This window comes from Toxorhynchites rutilus, chromosome 3, assembly GCF_029784135.1.
Source record: "Toxorhynchites rutilus septentrionalis strain SRP chromosome 3, ASM2978413v1, whole genome shotgun sequence".
Taxonomy (NCBI): Eukaryota; Metazoa; Arthropoda; class Insecta; order Diptera; family Culicidae; genus Toxorhynchites; species Toxorhynchites rutilus.
In genome coordinates, this window is record NC_073746.1 from 54,985,929 (window position 1) to 55,013,261 (window position 27,333).

Sequence of the window (27,333 nt, forward strand, 5' to 3'; positions counted from 1 at the left end):
AGTTTACAGTAACTCTTGGTCCAGTGACAACCTCGACGTACGACTTCCGAATCTCCTTCACTAAACTCCGAATTGGAATCGTTCGACAGAATAATATGTACATCAACACCAAAGATAACACAATCCGGGCGGATTACCTGTTTCATCAAACCAGTCCCATTCCAACGTACGCACGCAACATTATCTACACCGTCGTTATACCGCCGAAGTTCGGTATCATCTACGTGGATGGACATCCAGAGTACGCCAAGCCGGGGGATTCCTTCACCCAGCAGGAAGTCGATAAAAACCTCATCAAATACCGCACCTACCAGTCCTCCTACGGGAACTTCATCGACACGTTCGAGTTTATCGTGTCGGTTCCCGAGTGCGATGATGTCCAAGGGAAGCTCGATTTCATTTACAGCCCACCGAATACCCTGTCGAAGCAGATTATCTACCAGAAGCGTGAAAAGCTGTACGTGCACGAGGGAAACAAAACGGCGCTGTCGCGTACAAACTTTGAGGTACTTTTCAACAAATTCAGCTATCTGACGTTCAACTTAACACACTACCCAAAACACGGGGGCCTCTGTAAGGTCAATCCGAGGACGCATGAGGCGAGAGAGATATTCTCATTCACGTTGCAGTATTTGTACCTCGGCGATATTTATTACTGTCACGATGACTCAGAATCGAAGGAGGATAGTTTTCGACTGCTGATACTGTCCGATAACGAGACGGATTTCCAGTTCGTCTGCGAGATTCAGGTTGAGATCACCCTGTTGAACGACAACGGGCCATATCGGGTGTTCGATAAGGTGTTTCATATCGTTAGGGATGAGAACAAGCTTTTGACATCGGCTGATTTGAAGTATGCCGATCCGGATATCGAGACCAGAAGAACTGATCTCGAGTATAGATCGGTGGGGTGCACCAATGGGGAGTTGTTAAAAAATGGAAAAATTGTGGAATTATTCAACCAGGATGATCTCGACAGCGACAGACTTTTATTTCAGCACAATGGAACGGACCATGGGAAGCTCTCGTTCATCGTGACGGATGGGCTGTACGAAGTACCGGGAGCAATGGAAATTGAGGCGTCCGACCCGTTTTTGAAAATACGGGAGAGTAATGCATCGATCGTCCAGGAAGGTCGCGCCGTGCTTCTGACACTGAGTGAATTAAATGTGGACACAAATTTGAATGCTAAACCGGAGGAAATTGAGTATAGAGTGATAAACGAACCAAGCAATGGGTTATTAAAGTTGTTCAGAGCCAAATTCAATGCTACGCAGTTACATAAAATCAGCAATGCCAGTACAATTATGAACTTCAGCCAAGCGGACATCCTGGGGGAACGGCTTGTTTACTGGAACAGAGAGGTAGCCTCCATGGATAAAATCAAGTACCGAGTCGTTACGAAGGGTGTTTGGGCGGAGGGCGAAATTATGGTTCGTATTTATCCCCCCGCATACTGGGAACCGCTGAGGATTAGACGGAATCAAACTCTATTCGTCGAAGAATCGACGAGTGTCATCATATCTAGAGATATACTGGAGGTAATTTAAAATGCACGATCTACGAATATTCATATACTGTAAATACTGTTATTGGCAGATCGTTCATCCAAACATATCCCCTGGAGATATTACGTACTTAGTGACCACTCAACCTCAGCACGGATATCTTGAAATCCAATCGATCACTTCGGATGACGAGTACAACTCGAAGGTATTTGACCAGTCAACAATCAACTCAGAGAAAATGTTCTACATTCAAGCTGGAGTTAATCAATCTTCCGATTACTTCACGTTCGATGTTACCAACGGGATCACATGGTTGCGTGATTTGATCATGCGAATAGTGATCATTCCCGAGCACTTGTATATCAAGACGAATACTATTGTTGTGGAGGAAGGTAGGTGTTGGATTCACCAAATTTATCAATGAAATATCGAAAGTCTGTTTGGTTTTTCAGGAAAAACTGTGAAAATCCAACCCAGCGATATCACGTCTTATTCAGAGTATTACAACGGGAAGATTCTGGAGTACAAAATACTCGAGCATCCGCTGCACGGTAGCATTAAGTCTGGGAAATCGTCCAAGGTTAATCGATTCACCCAGAAACAGCTGGAGGGCGGCGTTATTACGTACGTACATAACGGTAGCGAGAATTCGTCGGATACGATCCGGTTGGTGGCTCTCGGAAGAAACAAGGAAAGCGTCCCTTTCAATCTGAACATTCAGATCTTGCCGGTAAACGATGAGGTCCCGCAGGTGGTTACAAACACCGGAATGCATATGTGGATCGGCGGGAAGTCCATGATCCAGAGTAGCGATTTGAGTGAGTATTTTAGATTGAGTGTAGATGATACGGTCGTTTCACGTTTTGGGAGCATTGATAAATGACACATACATTGTGCCTTTCAAAGTAAAGTAACTTTATTTTGCAATCAACAATCTTTTTGGAGGAGTCTTCAAGTTCGTTGATATATCAGTCTACAATGAATGCATTCGATATATTTTCACTAAAATCACCAAAACTTTAAGGAACATCACCACCAGCAGAACTTTTTTGCGAACATTCTGGAAAACCTCCTTTTGAAAATCTATTTTGAAAATAACAATCATTTTTGTAAATAAACCACAAACGAATGAACGTGATGAAGATTCGCGCTAGTAATTCATCGCTACATAGTTGCACGTAAGAAGTTTGCTAAGAGTAGCACTCACAAAAGTATTGAACGAAAATCGTTCAACATGACTTGCGCTTCTATTATGTCCAACCTTGTCATGGGCTCCAGCTCCAGCATTTTTGTTGACATAATTTATTTTTTACCGGTTCTGATTGCATATTCATTATGGATTATTTGACTGATGATTCTAATTCTCTAAAAACGATTAAAGCGTGTTACGATCAAGATTAAGACTTAAATTTGACGCAGTTCTTTCAACCGTTTATTTAAAAAGATATCTCATTTATCGAGGCGAAACAAGATCATTTTCTCCAACAATTTCTATGCGATTTTTAGCCACCTCAGGGAGGCTTTTTAGCAAGTTGAACTTAGTTCAGTGAGACTTACATGAATGTAGAGCAGGAAAGAATTCCTCCATCGAAAACTCGGGATCAAGATCGCACCTGTCTTGCGGTGTATCCCGATCATTTTCTGTACGGGAGTAGAAACGGTATAAACTTCCCGACCAATATTAACACTTTAGGCCCCGCATCGGTCCTCCGCAATAGTCAAAGAGCGCAATAAGCCAGCAAGCTCGGAACGAGTCGAACGGCGTAAATTTCGTTTTATTCTCTTCAAGAGAGACTGTAACTAGTTTATGGCAGTCCAAGATGTTGACTTCCATCGAGGGGAGTTTCTTGAGTTTGCCGACTGCTTTGCTATTCATAGTTAATTTCGCACGTCAGAGTCATGCTCTGAATGACCTTCAGGGCTTTAACAATCAGTTTGAGCCTGAAGAAACATCCTAAGGGGTGCCAGATGCATTGTCCAGATAAACCCTGACACATCAGAAAGGGGAGGCGAAATCAAGGTTGGCAGTGGGGAAGTTTGCGATTTTTTTAGAGGGGAGCTCGGTATGGTGAGCTGACTTATCCCCGGAAGAAATGTCTTCCTATGTAGAAAAACATTTCAGCGATTTACCAATTCCCCTTTTTATACATAAGAGGAAGTCACTCGTTTCAATATCAGCGATCTATGTGGTGGATGCATTGAAACATCCCAATCAAGCTCTTGGAGTTGTGTAGACATACGTTTTCCTGATGGAACATAACACCTCCTCTGTTGGCCAATTCTGTACGTTTCAGGTTAATAGCTAGCTTCAAACGGTGCATTTGTTGACAGTAGAGATCTTAATATAGTGTATTACTAATTTTAGTGTGTACTAAAAAAATTTAGAAAATATTTTTTTAAAGAAATAAATTAAATTGCACGTATCTTACTGTTGCAGTATCGGCACCATAAACATCATTCACAATTTCAGCGGCCTGACCTGCATTTTCACATTTATAAAAGAGTGTACCAAATTTTCTCTTTTTTGACCTCCAACGTTAACACCCTGTAACTCATAACTGAATGGAACAAACAAAAAACAAGCAAGATAATTTATTTTAGTGTGAGATGTCACCTTTGCAATGAGCCTAAACTCGAAATCGTATGATCGATATTACGTGAGATATTGATCACTAAAACCAGCTACCGAGAAAATAATGGATAACTTTCACCCCAGCTTAATACTTTCCATTTTCGTTACTTTAAACCGTTTATTGATTAGGTAATCATAATGTATAGCATAACACTTTTTTGTAACAAATTCAATGTTTTTAAAATAGTTTTAAATTGAAAAAAAAAAGATTATTGTTATAGAGGGACTAGCTGTCCTGGCAAACGTTATACTGCCATTCAAATTATTTCTAATAAATATATTGTTTCTAGTGAACATATGGCTTAATTTATAACTTCTGCGTCCGTTTTTGACGTAGAACTACGTCTTTCAGGAAGGGTGCCAAATCAGAAAACAGGTCACGTTTTTATGAAATAAAGTTAACGTTAATAACTATTTTCAATGTGAACGATTTCTCATGATTTGCATACCAATCGAATCGGAAATTCTCTAAGATTTGTTTGATATGCTATACATTACAATTCGCTAATCTCTAAATGGTTTGAATTCATGAAAACTGGAAGAACATCCTTTTTTCCCATACATTTGTTCTGCCGATTTGTGTGCTAACCCTACCCGTATTTCGAATGCTTATAACTCGAACATCTCTTAACAGATCGGAAAGATGTTTGCATCAATTGATAGAAAATATTTCTACGCATCTATCAAAATTAATAAAATGTTATTTTTCATGAGATGAACAATTGAATAACTGTAAAATGTCAAGCGTTATCTAAACGCCCTTACTGCCAAGGGTTGATTGGCCCGATTTACGGTTTCTCCAACACAGATTTCAAAATCGATGTACCTGTGGAAATCCGCTCTGCAAATATACATGCAAGTCGGGGGTAATTTTTTCCCACTAAGTTGTGTTTTCCTAACACGGACTTCTAAATTAATGTGCCTGGGGGAATCCGTTTTGGAAATACATGCAAGTCGGGGGTATTTTTTGGTGTTGAATACTTTTGTACTCGCTTGCGTTGTGCAGACCAGAATATGTTTCTCTAAAAGGCACTTTTAGACTGAGAAGCCTGGGAAAATCGTCATTTCAGATACTAGAGGTGAATGAACTTTCGCGGTTCAAGAACTACGTAAACATGATATGTGCAATAATTTCAGAGGGAAATGTAAAATACAATGATTCTTGACAATTTTCCCGTTCACATATTTTGGTAGTCGCAGCCATCATAGCAAACGTAAAAGGATGTTTATCAAATTTATTTGTAACGAAGAACATAATCTATTACAAAAACTTCGATGCATTCTAAAAAAATATTCAAAGTAGTAAACAAATGGATCGTATAATATAATTGAGTAGTTCTACGTCGAAAATATGCGGTCGTGTCCTAGATACAACCCCTTACAATTTTTGATTTAGGAAACCCAAGATATTCCAGACAACTTCATTGAAGTTGATATACGGGCAGATTTGGCAAATTGATATGAGCATTGAATGTTCTTTTCAGCTGAGGCGAATATGGTATCTCCCAGTGATTATCAATGTCGATGTCTGCGTTGCGTTGAATTTTATTTGTAAGTGTCGTTGCTGAAATCTATAGGAAACCGCTTCGTACATTTTCCATCTGCCATGAACGCCGATAAAAGTTTCAGATCAATTTGTTTGTCATAAAAAAATTGAACTATCACTCATATTCTGGTTTGAAACTCAATCGAATTTCATCAACTCGATCGACTTTTGCATTGAATACTTAGAAGACTTAATCCTGACTCTAACTTAACTATTTTTCTATAAATTCCCTTGCATTCGTTCATCCGTTCGGGTAATCCAAATTCTGTCGTATTTCAAAATTTTGGGTGAGTAGTAGATCGGTAGACGGATATGGAATTTCCGATGAAATTTCACTATCGATTTTCTCAGGGAATATTTTGTCGAGTAAACAAATTGAAATGGGAGTATAAATGTAATATTGTAATGAAGCTCATTGAAAACTTCATTTTTCGTTTGAACACACGTGTTGTAATGTCATGATAATGCATTGCGTTTTGGCCAAGCAATATTAAAGGCTGTCACGGCGTTCCAGAAATTACTCATGATAACGTCTCGCAAGTGAATGTATAGCGGTGTAAGGCGATTCTGTTTATTACGTCGTGGGAATCGCAGTCGTTCACTCCTTACCTTTACGTATATGTCGACCATAAATTGTTGACACAGCTCATGACATCGTAGAACGACGTTTTCCTAACCGCGTCGTATATCCGTGTTGTCACTCCACAGTCGGGATTTTTTGTCAATGAAATTTCTTCTGACTTACACTGTGCTCGCACATATTGTAGAGCTTGTCACTCAGAATATACTCAAGGCGTTATGTTTGATATATAAATATCAACTAAGTACAAATCAAATGATGCAAGAATGCTAAATTGAGATGGCAAATGTTGGAAACGCTAGGAACGATAAGAACGTTAGTGCAGTCAACCCTCCTATAACGCGGTTTCCATATTACGCGACGATGAAATTGCAACAGCCCTCCTATAACGCGGTACTCTTATAGCGCGGTTTCGTTCAACAACGTCCCATCAGTTCTTTTCCTGCAACCAATGCATGATTTTAACTGGATATGTTTATATAAACATTCAAGATAATTTCTTAGCCGTTTACGACATCGGTTTCAGGCAGCTCCGGCTTAGAGGATATGATTCGCAAGTCAAGATGTGCTGCAAAATTAGCTGTCATTGCCAAACCTATCAAACTTAAGGCAGATCTATGGAAAAAGGTGCGCCCGTTTGGTAGGGTTATAGGAGCGGTAAAAAAACAGTACGGCAGAAAGCGGAAGGGGGTTTATCTGAAATGTTAAAGAGAAAGGATGATCACAAGAGTTTGAATGAATTCTGCACTCTCTCATTATTTAAGTAGTATTCAGCTGCTACTAGTACTTTATTCGAATTATTCGAGTTCACAAATGTGCACAAGCACAATTGTGGTTTGTTTTAAAAGAATCAGTACACTTTAAAAATGATTACAGAAATAATGTGAAGATTGAGTATGCGAAGCCACTTTTCTAACTTCAGCATAATCAACGTCCGTAGTCCCCATCTAGGTAGGGATCCACTTGTATCAGAGAAGAACACCCCAATAAAGTTTTGAAATTTTAACATTTAAATAAAAAAAATAGTTTAGTGTTGACGTAGGACTACGTCTTTGATTTCTATATAGGGGGTCACTGTATGAAAAATGTAATGTTTGTCTAAAAGTTTTCAAATGCATATTACGCTAAATCGTTATTACGATATCTGTTATAGTATATACCACAGGTGGCCAAACTTTTGTTCCTTGCGGGCGACTAATTGTTCAAATGGCATGTTGCGGTCTACCAACGTTGATGAGAAATGGAGAAATATCTCCTCTCATTACGATCAATAGAAACACATTATAAAACAATCACGGCAAAAAGTAAAAGGATATAAAACTCATTGCATTTGAAAGAGACAATATCCTAGATCAAGTGGTGGGCGCCTAGGAATAGCTACGCGGGCGACCGGTAGACCGCGAACTACCCTTTGGCCACCCATGGTATATACCATTAGACAGCAAATTTATCCAGCAATTTTTTCTCCTGAGACATCTACAGTGAAAATAATAACACAAGTGTACAATTTAACAAATAAAAAAGGTTCGTTAATTGGGCCGAAAAATTAACACATTTATCGAATTTTATTCGCAATCTGGACTGCAAACAGCAAAAGCAATACTTCGAATTGAAGATAACATCTATTATTGATACATAACTGCTTTGCATCACAGTTAACGTACGCCCTGTTATAGATAAGTCCAGTTGAAGATATTCCAGTTAGGGAATGACTTTTGTATATGACGGGGTGACGAACATTATAAGCGAGTGTCTTCCGGGCTGTGGCAACTCGGGCAATTGTACAGCGAAAAATTATATCAATACTAGGAGAATCGCAGCGATTATCATGCGAGGACCTATTGAGATCGTCATTACATCGCATCACAAAAATGAAACGAAATGAAATAAAAAACCCTTTGCGGTCGGAATTAATTTCCCTTGAAAGAAATCCTCTTATCCTCCCACGCTTGCAATATTTTGTTAATATCAAGTACCGTTACCTATTACTAAAAATAAACAAAACAAAACTATAACATCGTTCAATGATGTATTTAGTATGATTCCTTGCTGTGGTGACTGAGAGCAGACAAACGACCGCAAAGGTTTATTCTTCATGACTCATATTATAATTCTTAATGACTCAATTCCTTCTATGATAGATTGAGCAGTACAACCAATATGACTCAATTGTGATAGTCTGCAAACGAGCATTATTCCACCGAAAAAGCTACTGCTCTCGATTATGAGTACAAACCGTTACAAACCGTTTGACGGTTTCCGGCCTTTTCAGGGCTACTATTTAGAGTTTCAAAAGAATTTAACTAACAGATTTCTGAACAATGGAAAGAATTACATTAAAAAAAAAAACAACGGTTCTGAACAATTACAGTCCAACGTCAAACTTCCGTTCGTGCCCCTAGGCTCAGACCCTTCTACTTTTCGTTTTATTTTTTCATCATTTCCTTTTCATTTCCACATTGGTTTCCACACAACGCGCTACGGATTAGCCTGGTTTGTATGTAAAATCCGAGTTTCTTATAGCACGGTTTCCATATAACGCGGTACGTACTCAACGCGTTATAGGAGGTTTGACTGTACCATTGAAGAAGAAGATGAAGAGTGTCATATGAACGGTATTATTGATACATAACTGCTTTACATCCCAGTTAACGTACGCCCTGTTATATATAAGTCCAGTTGAAGATATTCCAGTTAGGGAATGACTGTTGTATTTTCTCGAGTCGCTGTGCAATCGCCTACCATGGTTACAGCAATGTCTTGAACAATATGCGCATTTGATTTGATCTATACAAGAGCCATAGAAATATTATAAAAATTATAACCAAACATAAAAATTGAAAATTTTTGGAAAACTCTGAAGGAAAATGGGAAAATTCGGAAAATTTTATTCCCATATGTTTTACAATTATATCGTGACAAGAGTTATTAGTCCATTTGATGAATTACCGAAATTGATCTTATAACTATATAAATAAAAACTGATCGCCAAATGTGATGGTAAACACAAAACTCGTGGAAAGAAACGTCCGATTTGAAATGTCTTCATTTTATTATATTTTTTATTAAACATGTATTCCGTGTAACGGAGACACATGTTATTTGCAAGTGGTTGAAAAATCTTGAACGAGAATTTTGTCTCGAAATAATCCCCTAATAATAATATTATATTGACGAGTTTTGGTAGAAGTACTAGGAAATTTATAGTAAAAGAAAATTGTGAATGGTCAATTAGAAGATCAATCAATGAGCAGCTCTGCGATTGGATCCATGAACGTTCGCGTAGTAAGAAAACATGAATTCTTGATGTTATTGATAACAAAAAATCCATTTCGAGCGGGACGAAGTTCGTCGAGTCAGCTAGCTCATTAGCTTTAATTTGATATGTCGATCATCTGAATTGGTCCAGTAGTTAAAAAGTTATAGGATTTTTGAAAAAAGGCGTTTTATAAAATGGGTAAAAAAGTTGATTTTCGGACCACCCTAAAACGGGAATTAGCACCCTTATGAAAAAATATGGGACTAAAGTTTTGCGATACGGAACGAAACTACGAATTTTCACGAAAATCGGAGAAGCACTATATCGGCTTGGCTGGATTGGCTATGATTGGCTTTGATGTATGTGGTTAAAAAAAATCGAGCGAAATTAGCTGTCAGTAAAATAGTACCATTGGGTAAAAAATGAGTTGAACCAGCCTACATAAGAGCAGCTTTCTAGCACAACGTGGAAAAATCCGCCAAGTCTAACACAAGAAGACTTATTGAACATCTAGCAGACATCTTAAATGATGATGGAGGCAATTACACATACTTCAATAGTAGCAGAAGTAATTACCGCATAGTCACGATGTTCTTCGATATATATTTTATTAAATTATTTCCTTCTAAATAGCTCGCAGGAGCCTTTTTAGTGAAAGCCATTATCTTGTCACGTGTCATCACGTTTTTAGACAGATTCTCCGATCCTTCAATATTTGGTCATTTAGGTCAATTGCTTGAATTACCCAAACCATGCTACAACAAGAATTAATAACATATTTCCGTTGTTTTTTTCTCAGTGGTCCAAGATTACGACACTCCACCTGAGAACCTTACCTACAACGTCCAGCACATGTCGGGTGGATACGTCGCGCTGAAGGATGCCTACAACAAGAAGGTCCACACTTTCACCCAGCAGAGCATCAACGAGAATCTGGTATATTTCATCCACGACAGCAGCAACCAGAATGGCAGGATAATGTTCTACGTGAGTGATGGTGTCCATAACACAACGGAACACGTATTCCACATCGTGACGAATCCGGTCGCGCTGGAGCTGGTGAAAAACGAGGTGTTGCACGTGTTCCCCCTTACCCGGAAACAGATCCTACCGGAGCAGTTGTACTATAAGTGTTCGGATGATGATCGAGATGTAAAGTTCGTAGTGACGGTCCCTCCCCAAATGGGTCGACTGGTTTTTGAGCATCAGGAGTTTTCCTACACCAACGAGATCAGTGAATTTCGGCAGCATGATGTGGAGAATGGAAGAATATTTTACGAACACACTCATCCTATGGTGGAATTGAAAACGAACGATTCGTTCTTTTTTGACGTGACAGCTCCACTGTCCAATAGTTTGGTTGATCAGGTTTTCAACATAGACGTTTCCGTGTCATCTGGTGGTCTGCTCCGATTCCTACCTGTACCACGAATCAACCTGGATGAAGGTGAGTCGGCGCCAATCAAACTTGATCTCTCGAAGGTTCTGGAATATCTGGAGACTCGAGCAGGAATACAGAACCCAGAATTATACATCGAAGTGTTTCCACCGGCTCACGGAATCGTCGAATTGGAAGATTCTATTCCTGGAATGAACCGTTTTACACTGAATGATTTTTACGTCAACAGAGTTATCTACAAACATGATCATTCGGATACTGTTGAGGACAAGATCGCCCTGGCGGTGATCTTAGTACCAGGGCATTTGTTCCTATGCAACATCACAATCCCGGTTACCATAAATCCTGTTAACGATCAACCCTTTCACCTAGTAACAGTGTCTCCACATATCTCGGTGATCGAGGGTGAAAACCAAACAATCACTTCGTCCCATTTATTGACTGAGGATGCGGACACTGTTCCAAAAGATATTGTTTATGATGTTATCACCGGACCTAATCTCGGCGTTCTCTTGAAAATCTCCGACGAAGGATATCCACAAGACATCATCACCTATGGAAATCAGTTCTCCCAGGCAGATATCAACGAAAATAGGATCATTTACACACATTCGGGAAATCCGCAATCGACGACATTCTATTTCAAGGTGTCTGACGGTAAATTCAAACCTGCTTACGAGATTTTCAATGTGAAAATTCTTCCCATAACGATCCTCCCTGGCTTCAACAGTCAACCGATTATGGTACAACAAGGTACCAATCTCGGACTGCTGGAAACGAAACACGTTTCCGTGGAGACGAATGTTCAAAAGACCCGTATTGTGTATAACATAACCAAAAATCCAATGGGGGGAATTATCATTTCCAACAATAAACCAGTGTTGAAGTTTACCCAGCGGCAGCTGGAGGACGGGAAGATAAACTACATGCAAACGGATATGACACGTTCGAACGACAGTTTCCAGCTGGATGCCTACATACCGGACACGACATCAGCCTGTCTCATTGAGGTCAACATGATTGTGCAACCGTTTATCATAATCAATCCAATCACTATCACTCCCGGTGAGAGGATTCGATTGAGTTCAACGTTCATCTTCGACAACCCAGCACAGCTGAAACTGAATCGATATAATCCCAAAATTACGATTACACGAAGGCCCAAGTACGGGCGACTGAGGAAGATCGTCAGAAGTACAGGTCTGGATTACATCGAGCAGCCAAGCGATAAAGACATAAGTAATTTCACCTATAAAGAGTTGAAAAGTGGGGTTATCTACTATGTGGCCAGAAAGTTTAATCAAGATTTTCAGTCAATCAATGACAACTTTGAATACGTACTGGCCACTAAAACTGCTCAGCCTGGTCAAGGCACCGTCCCGATCGAAATTTACTCACCCTCTCGGAACGCCCACGACAGCAACGATGTTGATATCGTCACAGCGGAGAGCAATCTTCCGTTCGACTATTTGATCATCGCATGCATCGCTGCTGCCGTTATCGTTATTCTCCTCATGATAATCGTTTTGCTCAAATGCCGATCGAACGGTTCCCAGAAAGACCACCCCGACAAAGATCATCCTCCGTCGCTTCCAAGACCTCCGGATTTCATGACACTAAACAATCGCATGTACACACCGTCCGAAAATGAGTCCCTTCCGGTGACATCTGCATCCACCCCGCTGCCAATCATCAGCAGTATCCCTCATTGCAAGGTCATCCCGATCGGGCTCGACAACGCGCTCCAGTTGGACTCCGAACCTGAGGAGGATATGATGGATATGCACGGTGAACTTATGCAGAATCCCAACAGCCTCAATTATCCCTATGGGGACGAGGGCGACGGTTGGAGTTCGTCTTGTGACATCGGACCCGAGGTTAACTATTCCACCGTGGCTCACCAAACCCCCCAACAGCAACATGCCCAACAACAGCAGCAACTCCTGCCGCAGCAGTCGCAAAAGGCGAACCCACTGCTGAGAAGGAATCAGTATTGGGTGTAACAACGAGGGTATGCTTTGTTTCAAACAGAGAAAAAGAAAACGCTAAGTGTACAGTTTTGTGTGGTTTAACACTCTAATTTCATTTGCTTTATCTAGTTCTTGCAATTCATTGTTTTCTGCATTGCCTGAGGAGTTTGAATCTCCGTAAATACTAAATCTAAAAGAGGGCTCAATTTGAGCCTATCAATACTATTTCATTTTTCCTGTTTATTATTTACAACAACAAAAAAACCGATGAATATCAAAATGCCATGCAATTTCTATATTGCCAATTAACCTAACTAAGCTGCGCGAAGAGATTCGACATCTACGGTTAGTCTGTAGTGCGACTTCAAACGAATCATGGAGTGAAAGAGTTTAATTTTCAATTTCGATAGGAATTTGAAATAATGTATGAAATAAACTATGTGTAAGGAACGATTCTGGGGGACAATTCATCCGAAATTCCTCGAGTGTTCTCATCTCCGAATCGAGAATTTTCATATTCTCACGCGTGTCCATCATGTGCACGATTAAGTACGGCTCAGAACCGTTGCTGATTCATCTTAGCTTCCACGTATTCGTAGGTGTTCTCCGTAGGGGTAATCGCCAGCCCGCCATTATCGTACGCATGATTCTCCCGCCAATCCTCCAACGGATACCGCTGGCTAATGGGTGTCGTAACGGTCCGTACGGATGCGCCCTCGTCAGAGCCCATGTAAGTACTCGCTGGTCTCACGGTTGCCACCGCTGGGAGCGGTGGAAGAGCAATATTGTTGTTTGTGTTTCTGGCTTGTAGCTTCGGACTTTTGGTGTGAGGATTCTCGTGGGTGTATTCCATTGCCGGCGGGTGGGACTTCTCACTCGCTCCGATAAGACGCTTCAAGAACGCACACGAGAGATGACCATTTTTTCTGCACCAACGAGCAATGATCGCAACCACAATGATGGCAAGCATGAGCAGTATCACGGCGAATGTGATGATCGTGGTGTACAAGTTGTCCTCCAAGATGGCAATTCTTTGCAGTATAAGATAATCTGTAATGAAAAAAAAATTGAAATTCCTTATAATCTTGATTTTTGTTTAGCATTGAAAACATTATATACGAAATTGCCGATAATACATTGGCAGAAAACGTTTCATCTTCGGCAGAAAAAAATGCTTTTTGGTGTGTTGAAGGGTGAAATGAACAAATAAAAGCACCTTTTTCAAAAGCTTTAAAATGTTTGTATATATGGAAGCAGACATCTTTCTCTCAGACTGAACGTCAGCTTGGGATTGTACCCAAAAAAGTCCGAACGATGTCAAAACAGGGATCGAACCAAAGCCGGTTGGAATGCGATGATATTTTACACGAGCACGCTATCCACATAGCCACTGGTGCTGTTACATAAATGCGCTGTAATATTACACCTCATTATAAAACTAAATTGGAAAGTGTTTTCTAAGAGTGAAAAGGAAAGCATAAACGTAAGTCTATATCCATTTCGGTCTGGGTCGTGTATGTGGCGAAGTATGCGAAAAGCTTTGATGCGTGCTTATATGCAATGGTGTCTTGTTTCGCTCGCTCATCAACCTTTGGACATTATGGACGACTAATTGTTCAAATGTTAGGCTGCGGTCTACCAACATTGACTGTATCGAAAATCCATTAGAAAATGAATGTACAGGGTGGGCCATTTAAAGTGGAAGCATCTGGCAACCCCATAACTTTTGACAGAGATGTCAGATTAACAAATGTCATACCGCGTTGGAAGCGTCATTTCAGTACAATTTTAACCATGGAACAATACACACCTAAACAACGCGCTGAAATTGTTCAGCTGTACATTCAAAATAACTTCTCAATTGTGTTAACTAAACGTGCGTGGAAAAATAAAAATAAAGTTAAAACATCGCCTGGAGACAACACTATACGTCGATTATATGCCAAATTTATATCGTCTGGTAGTGTTGGTAATGCCAGTCATCTGTCCAGACAACGACCAAGACGTTTCGACGAGAATATTGATGCCGTTCGAGCCAGTGTTGCAGAGACTCCGAAAAAAATGCCGAAAAAAGGGCACATTTTGCGGTCAAGGCCAGAGGCGGTCATTTACGAGATATCATAATCAAAAAGTAGTTAGAACAAATCTCCTTGGACCAAAATAAATGAATTTCAAAAAAAAAATTTAAAATTCCACTTCTTTACTTTGTTATTGCAAAAACAAATCCTTCCACTTTAAATGGCCCACCCTGTAGTACTAGACGATAGAACAAAGTTTTAACTTTCCTGTACCCGCGCGCAAAAAACATAACTCGTATCAGTGGCGTCGAGTGATTCAAGGCGTGTTATTTGGCATAGAAATCTCAACTAAGTACTAATAAAAATGACGTAAGTAATACTGCATTGAGACGGCGAAGTTCCTCTAGGAACGTTAGTGTCATTTAAGAACAAGAAGATGTAAATTAAATCGAACGAATCCGAATTCGATCCCTATAACTATCACACCGAGCAATTTGTCCTACGAGGTATGGCTATTAAAAAACGAGACTGCGCGCCTGGAGGGCGTCCTAGAGGGTTGGGGGGGAAACGAATAGTGCGTTCGATAGCTTGAAGTGTCTGCTATAAACGTACGAAAACACGTTTTTGTCACTATAGTAGTTTGCGAGTAGCAGTGGTTCGAATGGAACGTGGTTTGTAGTGCGCGTCGGAAATCATGTGTGACGAAAAACACGAACAACAACGCACCTGCCCATAACGCGCTGTCGGTGAAGCAATTTTTAGCCGATAAGGGCATTCCAGAGCTCGAACATGCCCCGTACTCGCCAGATCTAGCCCCATGCGACTTTTTTCTATTCCCCAAGATCAAATCCGTGTTGAAAGGTACCCGATTTCAGTCCGTAGAAGAGACGAAGGAAAAAGCGGTGCGGCTTTTGAACGTCATCACAAAAGAAGAGTTTCAGCACTGCTTCGAACAATGGAAAAAACGTATGGAAAGGTGTGTGAGGAGTCAAGGGAAGTATACTGAAGGGGAGCATATCGTTGTACCGTAATTTTTAAAATATAACCCTGATATAACCTGAAATGCTGCCGAAATGTTCCCCAAAGCAAAACATCAGGAATGCATCAAGCTAATCAAGCAGTTCGGAAAATTTTGCCAACAGCTTTTACCCGACTGTATCTAAAACAGCAAAATTTGGAAAACTGTATTTATTCCTCAACATAGTTTCGTTGGAGGGCAATACACTTGGTATAGCGAGTTTCCAACATTTCGATTCCATTTCTGTAGTACGAAACGTAAACGTTTTCGAAATATGCATCAGTGCCACTCTGTTTATTAGACTCAGGAGTGTGGTAATGGATCCGAGTTTCATCCATTGTCATAAAATATCGAAAGAAGTCCCCTCGATTACGCTTGAACAACGTCAAACCGGCTGTTGAATAATCAACGCGCCGCTGTTTTTAGTCGACGGTCAGCAAACGCGGCACTCATCGTGCGGATAGCTTTTTCATGTCCAAAATGTCGTGCAAAATGTATCCCACTCGTTCTCTTAAAATACCTACGGCCTCAGCTAACTCGCGTAACTTCACTTCACGATCGTTCAAAACAAGTCGATGCACTTGTTTTACGATTTCTGGATTCGCAGCCTCTTTTGGCCTTCGAGAGCGAGGTGCATCTGCGATGCTTGAACAGCCTATTTCACTAAACCACCGATAAACTATTGTTCTCGAAGGAGCAGAAGTGGAATAACATTGCGTCAACCACTGCATTGATTGTTCAGGAGTTAACTGCCGAAAGGCCGCTCGCAAGGGCGAATAATTTTTTTGACAAGTTTTTCCAAAAGTGGAAAAAAAATATTTTTCGGACCACCCTAAAATGAAAATAGGCACCCTAATAAAAAAAATAAAAAAATACGGGTCTAATGTTTGCGATAAAGAACAAAATTACCACTTTTGACGAAAATCTAAACACCACTATATCGGTTTGGTATGGAATGGCTGTATATTAGTTTATTAGCAAAAAAATCAACGCCCTTTCGAGTGGCCTTCAGGCAGTTAACCGCATCATTCGCCATGGCGGGCGAAAACATGCGTATAGGCATGCTTTTGACTTTTTTTTTCGTTTTATTTATCAAGTCCTTCTCAGTTTCGCGACAAAATGATTGGAGTAGACTTTACGCTTCATGTTTGCCCGGAAATTCTTGATGGGACGCAGCTGGGGGACGTTGGGCGGGTTTGCCGACTTGGGTACCACATCGATATTCAGCCGCTCCATCTCCTCTAACGATCGCTTCGAGAAGTGTGCCGACGCCAGATCAGGCCTGAACACCGCGTCTTCGCCCTTATGGTATTTTTTTAAAACGTCGCAACTTCCGGTAGGCACTTAGAACTATAAATTTCCCCGTTCATGGCCAGTCCGGAGCTAAAGAAGAGCCTTTTGACATCCCCTTCTCTCTGATTGTCAGCCACAGCAGTAGCTTCTTAAGGAACTCGGTGTGTGAAATAAACTTCACTTCGAAGCTCACTTCTTTCGTGGGGGAACTAAAATACGAAATGGCCTGCCAGCCGTTGCCATCCAGAGTGAGATAGATCTCGTCGTCCATAACCACCGTCACGTCGCGATTCGCCGGGAAAATCGACATGACCATCTTATTCAGCCGCTGCCGCTGCGTCATTGTCTGCAGCTCCGAGACCAGTGGACGGGACTTCCGCTTTCTGACATGTATGCCCTTGTTCGCCAGGTCCTTTCCACTGTTTAACCGGTTGCAATTTTTGTCCTTTTTTTAATGCAAACGATAAGCTAGTGACAGGTGAACCTCCGGAATGAATCTTGTGCATTTTTTGGGCGCCATCTGTTGAAAAATCCCGGGACATTTCCCATGTAGTGTAGTATTTTTTGAAAGAAATTTGCACATTTAATTCACATCACTTATCATAGTTTTAAAATTAAAATAACAATACTTCATTGAAACTCGCATTCGCAGTCTTCTAAAACGAGGTTTCTCTTAAAATTTAGTTTTTATTGATTTTCGAAACTTCATGCCCGATGTTTCCAGAATTGTCAATGGATCATTTAGCAATTGATCTTTATATATTAAAAAAGGTTTTTCTCACGTAGAGGAACTTGGGGGAATTTGGTCACCCTAAGGAACATGCCCATTTCCTGTGTCCACATACCACTAAAATTCCCGTTCTTCGAAGAATATTGTAGCTCAACTTATTGTAGTTCAAGATAATAAGCGGTTTTTATTATTTAATTGAAAATAGTACATTTTTCATTATTAGAAAAAAAGTTGAAAAATCGAACATTTTTTTAGTGAGGAGGTAAAGTGGTACTCTGTGGGGGGGCAAAGTGGGCACTCGCACATATCACACTAGAAGAGATAGATTTATGCGTTTTTTCTTGACCAAATTTGTTCAAATCATTATTGAAATAGTAGGTACATGTATGAAATGGCCTATCCACCTAGAATCATAATTGAAATTTTCTCATACGTACAAAAACGTAGTAGGAAACACATGACGTTTTTCAAAATGAGGCTTGATTTTGGTTGGGGTGGCATATGTTTCCTGGATCAAAATCACAAAAGGGACCCCTTTAAGAACAGAAGATGATAAGGTATATCAGCTTTTGAAAACAGAACATTGTCAGTTGTAATCTTCCACTGACCACTTTACCCCCCAAACAACGAAACGCGAAATATGCGAAATAATCGCTGAAATTGAACAAAATATCTGTTCACCTCCCCTATAATATGTGAATAGTCGTCCTTTGATTTGTCGCATATATCAGGTCAAATAAACTAAATTTCATTAGAAATTCCTTAAACTCGAAACGCACAAAACTACGGCCGAATGACTTCCAAGAGAGCGTTTTTTGTTTTTATTTTTTTTCTTGACATGTGACAGCTCCATTGTAGTACAGGGTGACTCAAAAACAATAAAATTCTTCAAACATAAGATGACTATCAGTACGGTGTCAATAGTTACTACCAAACAAGCAGGTGACCACATTACCCACACTACCCCTACGTGTAAAATATCATCACAGAAGAACGGCTGATCAGATCTGCGTCGTCTATATATCGTTGAGTTTGTCTTCACCCAAATTATAATGATAGATTACTTTGGAGGATATTTGAGATGATTAGAAAAAATCGAAAAAATTACTGCATATTTTATATATCAGCCATTCCATGCCAAACCGATATAGTGGTTCTTAAATTTTCGTGGAAAGTGGTAATTTTGTTCTTTACCGCAAAACATTAGACCCGTCATGTTCTATTTTTTTTTCATTAGGGTATCCATTTCCATTTAAAAATGGTCCGAGAAATTAACTTTTTTCTCTTTTTCCAAAAATGTCTTTTTTTCAAAAATTCATTACTTTTGAACTGCTGAACCGATTTAGATGATCAGCATATCAAATATCAAAGAAAATTAGCTAGTATTTCTTGTATTTATTAGTATTTTTCTGATTTTGTAATTATTGATTGTATTTGTTTTTTATAGGAAAAAATATTTAAAAATATGGTGCCCTTCGTTTCGAAACCATGTATCGAAACCAAGGGCACCATATTTTTAAATATTTTTTTCTTCAAAACTGAGTTTTTTTCACATAACATATCCTAATATCAGATAGGTGTCTTTTTCCGTTTATGAGTTTCAAAGTTAACATGTTTTCAGTTTTCGTTCGGTATTCCTATGCGACTATACTACCTTTATGCAACTAGAATCCAGTTTTTACGCAACTGTGATATTTTCTCAATGAAAACCAATTCATTGGCTTTGAACTCGTATCTTGGTCATATGAATCATCCGAGTTGTTCGAAAGTTATGATTTAAAAATAAGTCATTTAAAAAAAAAAAAAAAAGGGGAACAATTATTTTTCGTACCTTCGGTTAACTTTGAAAAATCATAACTCAAGAACAAAATAATAACACCTCTCTGAATTTTAGATATGTTATGGAAAAAAACCTCAGCTTTCAAGTGAAAATATCAAAATATATAGCGGCCTTGTTCCCGTGACCATGTAAACGATGGAAAACAGAAACAATCAATAATCACAAAACCAAAATCCTATTTTTTTCGCAAGTATTGTATTTTTTTCAGAAAAGACTTAAATTTTATATGTTAATCAGTCCGGAAACACTGATTTTTTCAATAATATCGCCAGAACTGCACGTCAGGTAATCAAATAGGGGTAGTCAAGTAATGATGCCATACAAACAAAACACAATTTTCTGCACAACTCGAGAATAAAGGGGGGTCCCTGTCTGGAAGGTGCAAATTAGTGAGTTTTATTTTTCTTTATTTCATCCATGCAGAACAGTAAACCTTCTCGTCCAGGGCTACTTCCATCATATCTCATTCCATTTCGGCATCTTCTATCTTGATACGCACCATCCAACGACTAATCACCATCCTTCTGTCATTGTCACTCGGTTGTGAGCACTGGTGGAGTGAATAAACAATACTCAACCACCAAACAAAACGAAACCAAATCATTATCAAACAGTTAAACGATTTAATTCTTCAAATATATCCAAAATCTGCAAGAAAACAGAATCAACTATGCGGTCGAGTCTCGGACACAACCCTTCTGTGACTTTTTTCTCAATTTTTTAGTACAGTTAAAACTCGATATCATCCACATCGCTACAGTGGGGGGAAATCCTATAAACGCACCTGGGTTTTCTGAAAATTCTAGATGTATAGTAGATAAAACCATTCCTTTTGTTGTTGAAGTCATCATTGGTGCAAACATATTTTTTTTTACTAAAACATTTTTAAAATTATGGCGCGAAATTCTCATAAGCGCAACTGGCATTTTAAATATTTTCCCACCAATATGTAAACATCTTGGCCATTTTTCAACACATCCTGGTAAGGTTGTAACGTGAGAACGAGTTAACCACAATCAGCTAAGCAGTGAAGTAGCGCAATTGAATTTGAAGCACGATACCGAAAGGAAAGTTCTTGGACGAAACTGAGCGGAGATTAATAACCGAATTGAAGGGTATTGGTTTAAGCAACCGGGAGATAGCAAAGAGGATCGATAGAAGAGAAACAGTGGTCCAGAATTTTTTCAAGAAGGGCCCAAAATATGACATCAGAAGGAAGAATAAAGGTAACTGCAAAATTTCGAACTGCTACCGGAACCGCATCATTCAGCTTGGGGAGACTGGAAAATTTAATGCTTCGGAAATGAAGCAAGAACTGGACCTTCCCGTATCCAAACGACGTGTTTCCCAAATTTTGCGAGGATCTGGACATCTGGTTTACACGAAGAAGGCAAAGAAACCAAACCTCACCCCAAGGCACATTAAAGCAAGATTGGATTTCGCTAAACAGCACATGGATTGGAAAGCAGAGTGGGATGAAGTGATCTTTTCCGACGAGAAAAAGTTCAATCTTGATGGTACCGACTGCTGCGCGTATTATTGGCATGATCTACGAAAAAATCCCGAAGTGAAGTTGAGCAGGAATTTTGGTGGTGGAAGTCTCATGGTGTGGGCTGCGTTTTCAAGAAAAGGGAAGACTCCTATCGCCACACTGGACAGTGTTTTGGTGCCATTTACAGAAGACATTATGGACGACAACTTCATCTTCCAGCAGGATAATGCTGCCATTCACGTAAGCAAGAAATCATTGTCATGGTTTTCCGATAGAAACATTCAGGTTATGGACTGGCCAGCTCGTAGCCCGGATCTCAACCCCATCGAAAATCTCTGGGGAATCCTGGCGAGTCTACAGTGGTGGACGGCAATTTGCAACAGTTCGTGAGTTGGAGAGATGTGTAAGGGACGAGTGGAATAAAATTCCACATGAAATGTTGGATAATCTGATTGAGTCAATACCAAACCGTGTCTATGAAACTATTCTGAAAAATGGTAAACCAACCAAATATTGAATGCTGTCATTTTCATGTATAAATCGTTCTTTGAGAATAAAGTCTGATGTGCGCTTATAACAATTTCTACCTTGAAAACACGTTTTTCTCATTCTGAATAACTGTTGAGAATAGGATTGGGACTTTTCTTGGCAAGATAAACTTGATGTTCGAAGGTCATTTAAATCACATGAAAATATTTTGGGAAAATATATCTAGTTAATCTTACAGCCAAAATATACATGTGCGCTTATAGGAATTTCTCGCACTGTATATCTTTGAGCCATAATCCGAGTCTTGTCTATCAGCTAAAACATCTTACTGTAATGAAGATATCCTAAATCATTAACCTCGTTGAACCTCGATGAACCATCGATTCGATTTCATAAATGCAGCAGTCTGATTTTATCTATAGTATAGAAAAATATTTCTATCTGTCGGATATCGGAGCCATGTTTGCATATTTTCATAAGAATTGAAGGGCTGCTCTGCGAGTGCTTGTCCCATCGATGAGACCAAATGGAAAGCTGAAGGAGCCTAATTTGGTGAATAAGACACACGCGGTAGTGGATCACAATTGAGTAGCTCAACCGTTTCCCTAGTCGTTCTTGCTCGGTGTGACGAGTCATTGCCATCGATACCTTTCCTAAAACTCATTTGACTAGATCGATTTCTCTTCATCAACTTTTTCTTTAGGTTAATAACTCAACTGCAAAAACGTTCCAATTTTAGTTTGCTATAAAATCCGATAGTTCTCGCCTATCTTCCACATTATCAAATACAGCTGGGAATGAGTTTGCAACTATGTTATGACCAAAAGAAAGAATCATTGTAGAGCAATCGATGATGTAACTTACATCCCTTTCATTTTGACCCCCTTAATTATTTTCGGAAATATTCACACAGTTTCACCGGTTTTCGTCCAATAAAATTGCAATTCGGCATTTTCAAACACTTTTGGTGTTTTTTCACAAACTTGAAACTTGAAACTTTTTGAATAATCCATAACATTTCGGTTTGCCAAGAGCATACTCGTCGTAAGCTTCCACCAACCTATGCACAAAATCCACAATGTTTAACACTAAAACAATTTTGTGGCTGTATAAAACTTTTTAGTTAGGATCTTGTTGGCAGATTTCAAAAACATAAAAAATGACGATCGATATGACATGTAAGCTCACATTAGCACCTATAGGGGACTATAGGGGGAATGGGGGTATCCCATCAACAGATGTAAAATGTCGTTCCAAAGCAATAAATACCTGCTTCAATCCCATCAGGTACCAGATGCCGGGGGATATGTTGAAAGCGATCTCCGGAAAAATGAACATGTGAATTAATCACACCAAAGTAATCGTCTTTTCTATACCACTGGTTCCACGAAACCTATATAACTGAGCCTGTTCAAATCAACGATAATAAAAAATGCATAGAGATTTCCGGAAAAAGCACACGTGAAGCGGGTGCAATGGAAGTAATACACGCTTCAGCTTCAAAAAAAAGAAACCTAATTTTTATCTGAGTGGAAGGAAAATCTATCTATATATATAAAAATGGGATGTTGTATGTCTGTCTTTCTGTCTTTCTGTCTTTCTGTCTTTCTGTCTTTCTGTCTTTCTGTCTTTCTGTCTTTCTGTCTTTCTGTCTTTCTGTCTTTCTGTCTTTCTGTCTTTCTGTCTTTCTGTCTTTCTGTCTTTCTGTCTTTCTGTCTTTCTGTCTTTCTGTCTTTCTGTCTTTCTGTCTTTCTGTCTTTCTGTCTTTCTGTCTTTCTGTCTTTCTGTCTTTCTGTCTTTCTGTCTTTCTGTCTTTCTGTCTTTCTGTCTTTCTGTCTTTCTGTCTTTCTGTCTTTCTGTCTTTCTGTCTTTCTGTCTTTCTGTCTTTCTGTCTTTCTGTCTTTCTGTCTTTCTGTCTTTCTGTCTTTCTGTCTGTCTGATTTTTGGACTCGAAAACTACTGAACTGATCGACATGAAAATTGGTATGTAGGGGTTTTTGGGGTCGGAGAAGGTTCTTATGATAGTTCGAGACCCCTACCCCGTCTCTAAGGGGGGCTGCCATACAAATGAAACACAAATTTCTGCATTATTCGATAATTAATCAAGCAAACGAAACCAAATTTGGCATGCTGACGTTTTGGGGTGCAATAAATGTTTTTATGGTGGTTAGACACTCCTCCACTTTCTCGAAGGAAGGGCTGCCATACAATTAAACACAAATTTCTGAATAACTCGAGAACTAATGAAGCAAATCGAACCAAATTTTGCACGTGGAGGTTTCTATCGTGGATCAACACTATTCCCCTTTCTCTATGGGGAAGGGGTGGGGGTGTTCTACCATACAGATGAAACATAAGTTTCTGCATAAATCAAGAACTAATCAAGCAAATGGAACCAATTTCGGTATATGGAGGTTGTAGGGGGCAACACACATTTCTATGGTGATTTGACACTCCTCCCCCCCTCCCAAAGGGGGGGCTGCATTACACGAAAATCAATCGCACGAACGGAATCAAATTCGGGATGTGAGGGTTTTTGGGTACGAGAAATGTTTCTATGATGGTATGACACCCCTCCCTCCTCTGGAATGGAGGGGTGGAGGGTGGTTCAAACATATTCCAACCTAACATGACAATTGAAAATTTTCGAAAAACTCTGAAGAAAATGGGAAAATTTGCGAAAATTCAATTCCTATATGTTCTACAATTTCATAGTGACAAGCGTTGTTAGTCCATTTTATGTTTGCGCTAACGAAATTGATCTTTGTTCGAAAGTGGAAATTGATTTTACTGTGATGAAACTCACTCCCTTAGTTTGTTCTATCTATATAAATAAAAATGGATCGCCGAATGTGTTGATAAGAGCAAAACTCGAGGAAGGATTTGTCCGATTTAGGGCTGTCTTTATTCTATTCATTCAATCTGTATCAAACATTTATTCCATGTAACGGAGAAACATGTTATTTGCATTGGATGGATAATCTTGAACGAGAATTGTGTCTGAAAATAATCCCCTAATAATGATATTATAAAGACGAGTTTTGGTAGAAGTACTAGGAATTTTATAGTAAAAGGTTATTTTAGAGGGTGGATTAGGAGATCAATCAATGAACAGTTCTGCGATTGGATCCATGAACGTGAAATGATAACGTGAGTGTGATAATGAAAAATCAATTTTGAGCGGGACGAAGTTTACCGGGTCAGCTAATAGCGAAATAAACTATTATAATAATTAGATAAACAAAACATGTTTATCGGTTATTAATTCCATCCCAAACATACAGATATTTCTGGCTCGCTGACAATCGGTCGGACCTAACAAAAAATCGTCTCCTAAGATTCAAACTAACCGTACAATCGGTGAAAACACAGGTTTGATGGCGAGAGGATGCCACTTTCGACTGCGCCGCTGCGTTTTTTCCTAATTATTTTCAGTGCAGATATTTTATGTGTGCTGTTTTACGGACACAGTTGAAGACATTTCTGCATAAAATAGAAACACACGTTTTTCCTCTACGTTTTGCACGAATATTTTCGAAATAAATCAATGTTTGTTTAGTTTCAATACATTTGTTGCCCAAATAAACTATAATTCAAAGCTCACAGCTTAAAGAGGTTTTCAAGCTAGAGCAATACAATTTATTGCCCGTTGCAGACAAAAGCACAGCTAGCACCTTAAACTCGGGTTCTGTGAGAGACGCATCAAAATTACATTCATACTTTCAATAATATCAAATTTCAGGCTTGACATTTTTGCTATCTCTTATTCAAAAATTTGAAGGTTCACACGCATCACACACATCGCATGGACAAATTCGACCGTCTGAATCGGAATGATTCGTCCGGGATGATCATACTCTCCATACCTTTACACTTTTTACTGCAATCGTATCTGGTTTCACGTAGGGTACAAATCTCGCTGCAGTGGGAGCAAGAAAAATTGTGCATATCACAATATTCGTCTTCCGGGCAGGGTTTGCTGTCGTGACAAGATTCCGGTTCCGAACTAACCGATATCACAGCTACTGTCATCAGCACGATTACAACTGCAGCAATACTACGAACTCCGTTTGCGTTTGAAGCCATGTTTAAGCCTTCTTCTCGCGTATAAGCACGTCTACTCGAGGAACGCTTCACTTGCACAAGGAATGTTGTCTTTTGGCACGATTCAATAGTGTAAGCCTTAAGATCACTGCATATTACATACACGTTTCAAAACTGGTTTTAAGCTACGTCATCGGTTCGTAATGCGTTCCTGACTTGTAACTTATCAATGATTCATTATCCACTTATCTCGCGGGAAGAGGAAAGCATCCATCTTCGTTCCAACTAATCACTCTTATTTCTAGGTAAAACACCTTTCCGGACTTGTTTCGCCCCAACTACACTTGACCAAGAACGAATTGCACAGAAATAAAGCGTATAATAACCCGCGCTAGAGAGGCTGATGGTCGGAGAGCTGAACCGGAATCAACGCACACGTAAACCGCCGACGCCGCTGTGTACCTGTGGTAGAGCCACACGGGTCGCGCATTATAGAATGGCTTTATCCCAAATAACGATACAGTAAAACCTTTGCCCACATGTTTATAGCTTTGGAACGGGGCTATCATCTCTCGGGGAAGGGGAATTTTCAGCCTCAGCGATGCGATGTGTTAGTGACAGCAAAACAAAACTGCTTGCATGCCGCACAGGTAAACAATACATAATAAGCTGCCGATTCCGATAGGAACAGGTAAGTGACAGGGTTTGTTCGATTTTCTGAACGGTGGTCCGCCGTCTACTAATGATAGACTGAAGGCATAGCACCGGGATGATGCATCAACTATTCATTCTACCGTGTGAGCCATAGTAACTGTCGCAATCCAATTTGAATTTACTAAAATCAAAAAATAACAGTGGGATACGATTTTGACTGGAACGCTATCATTGCATAAAATTACTTTGATATTTTGGAAATATAAGATTTAATTCGCAATAGTTAATCTAAACCTCTTAAACAAACATGCGAGATGTGGACAATAAGACGGACAGTAAGTTGTTTTTTTATTCAAAGGGTCCCATATTGTTGGAAGTCATTGTACTTTCGTTATTTTTGGTACAGATTCTGTACGGTACAGGGTACAGATTTTCGTCAAAAAGTAAAGATTGGTACAGATTTTTCCACGTGTAGAATTTCTTACAATTGAACAAATCAATAATAAGGTACCGTCGACAGGGGTGAAAATGGGTCAAAAAGGTATTTTTCGAACTTTTCGTTGAATAATTATCGTAAATTAGAGTAAAACACAACTCTGATTGCATAGACATGTTCTTTAATAATGAACACTCGTATGTGTTCAAGGAATTGTTGAATAATATTAATTTTTCAGTGAACTACGATTAAATGAAAGTTGACCCAATCTCACCCTTTAAAGGGGGTGACAATGGGTCGAAGTAGTGAATATTACTTTGTATTAAGAATTGTGTTTGAAAACCAATTTCTCAATAATTTCAAGATAATTTAACAACATGTAAGTGTCTTGAATAATTATTTGAGTTACGAAAATAATGTCAATC

The 27,333-nt window shown here is 39.4% G+C and overlaps 2 protein-coding genes across 17 annotated transcripts in view; one reads left to right on the forward strand and one right to left on the reverse strand.

Annotated features, from left to right (window-relative positions):
• The window catches only part of LOC129780606 (chondroitin sulfate proteoglycan 4), a 44,437-nt gene extending 31,083 nt beyond the window's left edge, over positions 1-13,354 (forward strand). For all 16 annotated transcript variants that reach the window (XM_055789050.1, XM_055789042.1, XM_055789049.1 and 13 more), the window contains 4 exons: positions 3-1,541; positions 1,600-1,900; positions 1,961-2,326; positions 10,325-13,354. In XM_055789050.1, coding sequence (XP_055645025.1) covers positions 3-1,541; positions 1,600-1,900; positions 1,961-2,326; positions 10,325-12,927 — 4,809 coding nt within the window. In that variant the 3' untranslated portion in view covers positions 12,928-13,354. The remainder of the gene's footprint in view (positions 1-2; positions 1,542-1,599; positions 1,901-1,960; positions 2,327-10,324) is intronic.
• LOC129780609 (protein grindelwald) lies at positions 12,977-26,367 on the reverse strand. Its single transcript, XM_055789060.1, has 2 exons — positions 25,641-26,367; positions 12,977-13,944 (listed from the first exon to the last, which is right to left on the reverse strand). The coding sequence occupies exons 1-2, from the start codon at positions 25,858-25,860 to the stop codon at positions 13,451-13,453; spliced, it is 714 nt and encodes a 237-aa protein (XP_055645035.1). The 5' UTR covers positions 25,861-26,367; the 3' UTR covers positions 12,977-13,450.
• Between the last annotated feature and the right edge of the window lie 966 nt (positions 26,368-27,333).